The following is a 10,002-nucleotide window of genomic DNA, read 5'->3' on the forward strand; positions in this document are numbered from 1 at the left end:
TAAAACAAGGCAATATCCTTACCCTCCAGAGAATTAAATCCAGAGTGAACATGACTCTTCTGTCTTCTACTACCTATTTAGTATTCATCATCAAAGATGGTGGTATTACTCGTGTATGTGTACAAGCAGTCATTGTTTAACATATTAATATTTCATTTGCTTTAATCCTCAGGCTGCAGTGTTTTTTGAAAGGATTGTCAAAACCAGTAACAATTATGGCAAGTGAGTAATACTTTCATTGTATGTTTATGGAATCCTAGATTGCTAATCTTAGTGCATTGTAAAATACTGGTTCATTACAATATGATTTTGATCCATTCAATACCTTTCAGAAAATTGTTTTATTAAGCAATTGGTAACAAGGATAAAAGTAAACACAACTCTCACAGACCTCTTGCTAATGCCAAAACCAAGTGTTAAAAATCTTAAGTAGCCTTTTACTCCACACGGCCATGATTCAAAAGGGAAATCCATTCAATTGATCCAAGAAATAAAGTTTACAAACAAAGTAATGGTTTCAAGTTCTTTTCAATTTCTTGACATCGACAACAAACCAGTGGGTCTTACGAATATCATTTTCAGATATCACGAGGTTTTAATAAACTTAATCAAATATATGATGTTATTTTTAAAACGATCACAAAGTTCTTCCACACCTCACACCCAGGTGTGCGGAGTCCCAAAGCAAAGGTGCCTTCTTTTACATAGCAGTTGGACTTGAACTCAGAGAGTGTAAATTGTCTGTAAAGATTAATCAGGTTCGTGATTTAATTCCTTTTGGGAAGAGTTTCCAGCAGTGAGTGAAAGAGACTTAAAATTATGGATGGGTTTGGCAGGGTTAATATGGATGAATGGTTACACTTGGAGCTTCCAGATCTGAAGCTGTAAGTGCTAAAATACTCACTCTTTAAACCAGCTTCTTGTCTTAATCCAGAAGGATGGCAAGGAGAAATGTAATAAATAATAACCCAGTGGATTCTAAGAACGTTAAACTTACTATCACAGAAAATGGTTGAGGCAAGTAGCTTAGTTGCTTCCAAGGAGACACTGAATGAGTACATGAGAGAAAATAGAATGGAAAGATGGGGGTCGATGGAAAGTGAGGAAGCTCTCATGGAATTTAATGAGAAAGATTTAGATTGGTACAGCAGAATGTGACATTTCTGTGAAGTATCTTTGTAATGAAGCATATTTAAATCATGTCAAGTAGCTCCACAGAATTTAGTGCGTAAGTGTAGAGCTCGTCGAAAGAACCAAAGACTTGTTGATCCAAACCAAGGCTTTTATTAGCAAAAGACCGGAGCTCTTCACAGGTGGCCGACCAGTCCGGAATGATCCGACCTGGCTAGGGACACAACCCTTTAAGGCCCAGACAATAGGTGTGGCTTAGCTCTCAGCCAATCGCTGTAAGCACAGTCTAGATACAGTAACTATATACATTGGTGATAGATCTGTACTATCACAGTAAGGCTAAGTAAATTCCAAGTAAATCAATCAGTGGGTGATTGTGAATGTAAATTTTGCAAAAAAAAAAAAAATCCTGTCCACTGTTTGAAGAAATTGAGATATTTAAGTATCAACTAATGAAGCCCTTATTATTTTCAGATTCTCACCCTCTGTCCTGCAAGGTTTCAGTTGTGGTGCAGTGAAAACCCTGAATTTTAGTTCATTTATTGAACTCGTTCAAGCCATGAAGGAAAAGAGGGCTGTGCTCGATGAAAGCCAGGTGAGATACTTCACAAGAACCCATTCCTGAAAGGCTTAAGTGTCTGCTCACCCATAGGCCAAGGTTGCTGCTGCATTGGTTAGAGAGATCAACTAATGGAGGGGTGGGTGGTGGAAGGACCAGATATAGAAGGGTGTGAATTGGTGCAGATCATTTCCCTTTTTTCTAGCTGAAATGCTTTACCTAAAATAAATTCCAACTATTGGGCTCAGAAAAAGATCATGCTGGTCAGGAACATTCAAATCCACTTCTCATTCCTGGTCTGTCGGCTCACAGGTTCTGACACAATATGTTTTTGGCGTGAGTGTGATGTCTCAGCTTCCTCTAATCTTTAAATCCAAACACTTCAATTACTAACATGACTGAAGAGGGATGGGTTTTCCTGTTCATCATGCTCAGGCCTCTCACAAATTAATGCATTTTGATTAAGTCTCCCTTAGCCTAAATTTAACTGTCCCTTTAGGTCTATTATTGTCCTTCAGAGGAAGAGATTGGCTATCCATACTTGGCCTGGTCTCCATGTGATCACAGACAATGTGATTACAATGTTGTTGACTCTTAACCACTCTTTGAAATAGTATGACCATAAGATATAGAAGCAGAAGTAGGGCATTTGGAACAGCGAGTCCACTCTGCCATTCCATTCTGAGCTGACAAATTCTTCTACTCAGCTCCTCTCCCCATAAACTTCGATAACCTGACTATTCAGCTAAGTATCAATATCTATATGCCTTTATGACATGATCTCCACATCCAGGTCATTAAGCAGCATGTTCCAGAGATTCACCACTTCTCTAGCTAAATAAATTCTTCTGCCCTTCAATCCTGAAGTTGTGCTTCTTCTCCTTGACTCCCCTGCCATGGGAAACAACATCTACTCTATCCAGGCCTTTCAACATTAGAAATGCTTCAATGACATTTCTCCCCCCACCCCCGCTGTCCCCTTGTTCTGATCTCCAAGGAGTATGGTCCAATAACCTTCAAACATTCCTCATGTGCTGATCCCTTCATTCCAGGATATATTTTTATAAATTTTCTCTGAACCCTCTCCATAGCTAGCACACCCTTTCTTAAATAAGGAGCCCAAAAATGTACCCTGTGCTCGAAGTGAGTCCTCACCATTGCCTTATTGTGATAGTTCGACCCCACTGACTGACAATTACATGAGCTGGAATGAGTTGTATTAAGGTTAGATAGACCAAGTCATCCTAGGTAATACAGAATAGTAAAATATTTAAGGCATATTATTAAATACAAATTTGATATGCATCTCTTTGAATCTGTTGTTACAAGCTTATGTTTTACATTTTGCTTATCATCTTTCTCAAGACTAGAAAATGGCTTACATTGATCAGTTATTCACATGTACAAGTCATAATTAAAGGATATAATTTCTTACATACATGTGTAGGAGGTTCAGATCAAATCAACTTCAACATCCGTGTTCTGTATGCTTTTAATTAACACATGCAAATTATCAGCCTATCAATAAAAAGGAAGCTTCAAGAATGAGGTAGGATCAGAACAAAACTTTGCCAATGCCTTAGCACTAACGTGCGAGCCCTATGGTTATTGACAGCCATTGTGCAGTGTGACAGATAATCAGCTGCTGGATGCCTGGGAAATTATTGATGAACGAAAACCACCCTCTTGACAGAACCAGCACGATCGCTACCACTCATTAGCAAGGCATAACTGTGACTGGCCTTTCATGTATTTTAATATCTCAGTCTGAGTGCTGCTAAGTTTCGGGTAGAATCAGTGGGCCATTAACACCTTTGTAAGCTGTTCAGAACAATGGACATTTTGGTGTGTTTGGTGGGCTTTGGATGATAGCTTTGAATAATTAGTTTAATTGGTGATTCAGCCACATACACCAGGGTTTTTTTCCTAACAACTGGTTTTAAAGCTAGGGAATTCTGTATTTAAAGCCCCTTTCACACTTGCCAGTGATCCCAGGAATCGAAGGCCAATCTGCCTTTTAAAGAGGCAAGTGTGAAAGCAAAATCTACTCAATGCCGGCATCAGATGACGTCATCTCAACGCCGGCATCTGCAGACACCGGCGTTGAGATCAGGCAAGTGCGAAACGGGCAATTGCATCGCAGGCACTTCCGATTAAAGGTAGAACAAACCAAACGCAGGGGATAAACCCTTGCAAGTGTAAAAGTGTTCGGAGACCCAGTTAGGAGTGGTCTAGTGTGAAAGGCCAAACCCCCATTCCTATCCCAGGACACTGAACGGCCAATTTACTGGGATGCAAGTGTGAGGGGGGGGCAATATAAAAGCAAAATCAGTGATGCTTTTCTCATAACTGTCATTTCTGGATTAGCAACATCACATCTCTGTTACAATTCCTATTCCTCTAGATGGAGATGTCAACATTGCATTCACCTTCATGCACGAGAACTCCCAAGTCCCTTTGCACGTTCGAATTTATAATTTTATCCCCATTCAAATAACAGTTCACCTTTTTATTCCTTCCACCAAAGTGCATGACCACACACTTTCCAACATTGTACTTCTTTGCCCATTCTCCTAATCTGTCAAAGTCTCTCTGCAGCCTCTCCGTTTCCTCCTCACTATCTGCCCCTTCACCTATCTTTGTATCATCTGCCTACTTACCCATAAAGCTACTAACTCTGCAATCCATGGCCACGTTAAATCAATAAAAACACAAAGTGCTGGAGAAACTCAGCTGGTCAAACAGTGTCCTTTTATGGAGCAAAGGTGAAAGAATACATAACCAATGTTTCGGGCTTGAGCCCTTCATGGAGGTATGAGAGGCTCAAGCCCGAAACATTGGTTATGTATTCTTTCACCTTTGCTCCATAAAAGGACACTGTTTGACCAGCTGAGTTTCTCCAGCACTTTGTGTTTTTACTTCAACTAATGTCTACAGATTTTTGTGATTTCCTTCTTAAATCAGAATAAGAATTACATTTAATGCACCATCCAGCTTCAACTTAAGTACTGAATTCATGCATTATATTTTTGTTCCTAACCATGGCCACCTTGAAAAATTATTTATATGAGAATCCAAATGGGGAAAGATAACCATGACTAGTCAAATTAAAACTAGATAAAGTCATGCTCATTGAATCATAATTTGCAGACAGCGTAGCAAATGTCTTCATCACAAGCCTTGGGCACCTCTTGTCCCCTCAGCAGGAGGAATGTCCTAAAATGGGTGATATTTGCTCTGAGAGCTGGCTACAGACCCCATGAGGGCTGATGGGCAGCATGAAACTCAATTTGCACCCAATCATCTGATGATCTTCTATATTGAACAACAAACTACTTGGAAGAGACACTGAGAATATTAACAGTGCCGAGATGATGCTGCATTGTTCATCACCAAAAATGGTTTTTGTTCCCGACTATAAATTTACATTGTATTTCATAGCAAGTATTACGTCCAACAGGTTCATTGGAGAGGGTGTGGTTGTCAGATTAGGATGCTCGACATCAGCCACATACTTGTCAGATGCTGGTAACTGTGTTACTACCTTCATTTCCAGGTGGAGGTGGTGTGTGACTTTCTGAATTGGTCAAACTTTATGTGACCCTAATGATTGATGAACACGGCAGGGAAAATTTTTAAAACCAAAATATGGTATTAGAGCAAAGTGATCAGAGGGAAGAGGGATGTTGACAGCAGAGTTTTGAGAGACCACGTTTTTGTAGGATGCAAATTGGAAGCTGGTCAAGAGGGCTCATTGGTTCTCATTTGAGTAGGAGAATGTATGAGTCACATTCTCAACATTTTGCAATTCTTTTTGGGTGATACTGTTTCTCTAATTTTGAATTTCTTACAGGGGAGGTGTATATACTTTATACAAAATTCTCAAAGGAGACCACCTGCCTTAGATGCATTCCCTGATGATGTTCTGTTGAATTTCAAGTAAGTTTGCATCATTGAAGATGGGGAACAAAAGACATTTCAAGACTTATTATTCCTCTGTATTTCCAGTTCTCCAGCCTTATTCAGCACAATTTAAATTTCTATGATCAAAACTGCTTTAATTTTAATTCTTACAAATTTAAATTTACTTTTTCTGATATTAGATATGATTTGCTTGCTATTTAAAAAAAAATAAACAACCACTACTTAATATTTAAACATTTCTCTAACATCGTAGCTCTGCGAACTTCAGAAAATCGGAAAACTGCAAGACATTCTTCAAAGCTGTTGGCAAAGCAAACATTGATATCTTACCAAAAGGTTCATCACGAAGACAAAACCTGTTAGATGATGCTCTCACATGTTTGGTAAGGAAACTGAACTTAATAGTGGCCAGAGCACCTTTTTAAAGGAAGTACAGTATTTTATTCGAAAATCTATTGTACATTGACATTACTGAGACTATTATGCGACTGTTTTTCTCCAAATCTTTTATCCTAAATTCAGCCCCATTCCAGGTCTGGCTGCCAGACCTTTACAAAAGTGTCATTTTCGCAGTCTATGAGGGGGTCGGACTTCCAAGTGATTACAATACATTTTTTTTAACTACCGTCAGGGCTATTTTTATAAATGAGATTTGATATTTGGTCAATTTGTCACTTATTTCCATGAAATTACAAACTTCCTGTATCAGTCCCACATCTGAAACACATCTCAGAAGTTTCGGCTTTTGATCTGTGTAACTTTTGTGGGATAAGATATGATGGGTGTAAAAAGAATTATGCTGAACCAGTCCATATCTTGCATTTATAATTGATGTCATGCTGTCCTTACACCAATCTGACCAGCTTCTTTCTGAAATCACCACACCCAAGTCCGAATCCCATCTTCTCCTTGACCTCTGCCACGCTGGTTTTGCACTTACGCTCTGGAGAGCCTAGTACATTTTTGTTATAAGTTTGGGTTTATTTCCCCATCCAAAACGTTTGTTCAGTTTCACTAATTTTCTTTTCTCCTAATTGATCCATTTTAACATTGCAGAAGGAAAAAAAATCACAGGATTAATGGCATTCAGCAGATAAAAGAGTATCTATAGTTCATCAGATCAGTGCAAAGAATAAGACAAATAAATTGCTGCAATGAGAAAGGCAATATGTTGTGAAGTTTGCAGCAGAGGTCATGTTGGTTCATGCCATGAGTCAGGACTTGAAATTTCTCTTTAGGGGTGAGGAAAATCTGGACTGGCTGATTCAGTGGTGGGATAATCAGAGACCAGCACTTTCTCTGTTGAGGCTGGTGGGGTTATGCTTTGGAAAATTGGGGGATTGTGAAAATTTTTAAAGAACTGCTGATACTGGAATTCTCAAACAAGTACATTATCCTGCATTCAATGATGTGAACATGCTGAGAGAAGTAATTTATATTGTACCACTTCAGTTTTAGCTCATGAGCGATGAGAGTCTGATGAATTCCTTCTGTATGTATTTAAAGCTCATATTTAGTCCATCATAATTAGTGAAATATTTCATATTATGGTCTGAATATTTTTGAATCTGTTAAGAAGGCAAAGGACTTAACTAACTTGCAATGAAATAGTTTTGAAGATTACCATGTTCACCTTCCCTGACTTTATAAGTGAATGACGAATCTTCTATTTCTTGTCAAGACTTGAGAAGAGTTGATTGCATAATAAAGTTTCAATGTCAATGCATTTTATGTCAATGCAAAATTTTCTGACATTTGCCGATTTGGTGGCTGGAATAAATTATGAAAACTTGTTGGTAACATGTTTTGGTTCAATTGAGCTAAAACTGAAATTCTTATCTGAACCAAAATCCTCAAATAAGAAATTTAAAAACCTAAATGTCCCTAAATAGTGGTTTCCTTTTTCAGCTTCCCTTATTTATTTTCCAACCATCCGAATGTAAACTTCTGATACCATTTCCTTAATATTATCAACAGATTATGGAGTTGTTATTTTCTGTTATGTAGACTTCGTTGGTATACGTTTTTTTATGGAAAATAAACATCTTAATGAAGGCTTAATAATAGTTCTCTTTCATTATGATTGCAGAAAATGACAGGATATTATCTGACAAAGGACAGTGTGACAATACTGGGTGGATTGGTCTGTGACCTCTCGGGATCAGTTATCTCTGAATCTGATATTTCCATTTTGGATGAATTAAAGAATTGTATTTCATACTCAGAAAGTCAAAGGAGTGTAATTGAAGTGTGGCTGAAGAGTGGAAACACCAGATATGGGTGAGTTTGGAAGAATTTAAATTGGGAAAAATGCAAAGTGGATCGTAAATCATTGGAAAAGTTGCTCTTTTTAATCTGTGCAGATCAAACAGCTCTGAGCTGTGGTGGCAAAAAAACATCCTGATTGTGGCCTAGGAGTTTTAAATAACCAGCCTTATTTAAAGCATATAGGCACCTCACTGGCGCCAATATAGGCTAGCCAGTAGACCTCTGTAAAGATCTTAACACTGTTGGTATTATTGTATCAACATGTGTTTTACTTTATGCACTGACAATGGGATGCTCTTTTTGTGTTTCATTTTCTTCATTTTCTCTCTGTTTAAGGGTGGAGGGAGGGGGTTCTCTTGATGTTTTGTATTGGTATGATTGTTATTGTTAAATATATTTAAAATGATAAATAAAATATTACAAAAAACCATGCAATGCTGGATATAGAGTGGGAGGACGAACTAGTATTGTCTGGAGCAATATGAAGGTGTGTGATATAGAGTTTTTATGGAGTGTTATTTCTCACCAGCAGCAATTGAGAAACGCATAAACAGATGGGCTGTTTAAAACAAAATTTATTAAAAGATTAACAAAATAAAAGAACTCCTACCTCAATAAACTTAACACCCAAACATAAGTCTTTATGGCAACTCTGCATTAACAACAGATATTTACAAGTTGTGTGTGTGTGGGGGGAGGAAAAACCCAGACCATTATAATCCAAGCTCAAAATGCCCCCCCCCCCAAAAAAAAACCTCTGAAAACAAAACCTCAGGTCAGTCGTGTCAAGTCCGTCAGTCAAAAAGGAACAGTCTGGTCTTCAGGCTTGAGATTCTAATAGAGTTCAGGAGAACATGCAATACAAACAAATCCAAACAAAATCCCTCACCAAAATCTCAGCCTTAGTTAAAAATTCATGATGTTCATTGAGTAGCTTTCAACATTATTCAAATGAGTAGTTGTATGCATAACATACAAAAACTTCCTTAATGTAGAAAAATGACTAAAACCTTGTTTTTTAGTTGGGCGTGGAGACAGACGGCTGTGATCACTGTAGACTTACAACTTTCCTGAGTTTGGAATGTGGCAACGATCACCTTTGATTTCTTCACACGGGAATTTTCACCCAGTGACCTCCTCGTCACTACACGAGGTTGACATCTCCAAAGCCCACGTTAGAGTTAACAAGTGACCTTGTGTCACACAAGTTTCCCCTCTTAGGTGATAAAGGAACTCCTGTCTCTCTCTCGCACGCATGCAGACACACACTCTCAGGACAACAGTGCTGGCACCTGTAGACAAAGTAGCTCAGTCTTCTTTCTCTACTGAAACTACTGGGTGAGCAGACTGACAGTCTGACTGACTGCCCTCCAACCAACTGACAAACCCATTCAAAAACTCAGCGCGCTGCGCTTGTCAACTGCCCCAGTGTGTGCCTTCAGCTCCCCCATCGGTAGAGAGAGGTTGGCAACAGCAGGCGCGCTCTCCACGGGCCCACCAGCTTCCAGTGCGTGGCTCTCGCGCTTCTGACAGCTTTCCCAGCGCTACTTCAGCACTTCACAGCAGTGCACGATCCTTTCTTTCCCCTGTAGGTTCAGCCCTGAGCCTGGCCCTAAATAAAATTGTCCAGGGACCATAATAGGAGACAGTAGAAGCATCTCTGGTGTTTTTAGTTTCATAAAAATATAGATTTAAGGAAATATTGTTTATTTTGAGTGACCATCAGCACTGCCTTTGGAAACGTGGGTTAGGTTGCTCCCAACCTGTTGTAAGTGGATGGAGATGTATTTTCATTTTGTCTTATAACTGGCAATAATGAAAGGGACTTACCTGTTTCATGTAGGCTGATCAGCCATGTATTTCACTCAAAATACATCCCATCCCAACCTGTCATCGCACATATATCACGTCGGCAGAAATATATATGGTCAGGCAAAAGGGACAGCAGTTCAAAATCAATTTATTGGCTATAAAGTACATCTTGAGGTTTTAAAGGCCCCATATAAACAAAAATCATATACTTTGAAGAATTTTGAGTTCTTGCTTTTTTTTATTACAGACTGAGAAAATGGATAATTACCTTTTGTTGTCCATTCATACGATTTGTGAATCAAAAGAAT

The 10,002-nt window shown here is 38.7% G+C and overlaps 1 protein-coding gene across 1 annotated transcript in view; it reads left to right on the forward strand.

Annotated features, from left to right (window-relative positions):
- Positions 1-10,002, forward strand: part of LOC138746590 (uncharacterized) — a 133,601-nt gene that overhangs the window by 66,384 nt on the left and 57,215 nt on the right. The window contains exons 35-39 of the mRNA XM_069904881.1: positions 173-222; positions 1,606-1,726; positions 5,544-5,629; positions 5,868-5,997; positions 7,704-7,894. Coding sequence (XP_069760982.1) covers positions 173-222; positions 1,606-1,726; positions 5,544-5,629; positions 5,868-5,997; positions 7,704-7,894 — 578 coding nt within the window. The remainder of the gene's footprint in view (positions 1-172; positions 223-1,605; positions 1,727-5,543; positions 5,630-5,867; positions 5,998-7,703; positions 7,895-10,002) is intronic.

This window comes from Narcine bancroftii, chromosome 12 (assembly GCF_036971445.1).
Source record: "Narcine bancroftii isolate sNarBan1 chromosome 12, sNarBan1.hap1, whole genome shotgun sequence".
Lineage (NCBI taxonomy): Eukaryota > Metazoa > Chordata > Chondrichthyes > Torpediniformes > Narcinidae > Narcine > Narcine bancroftii.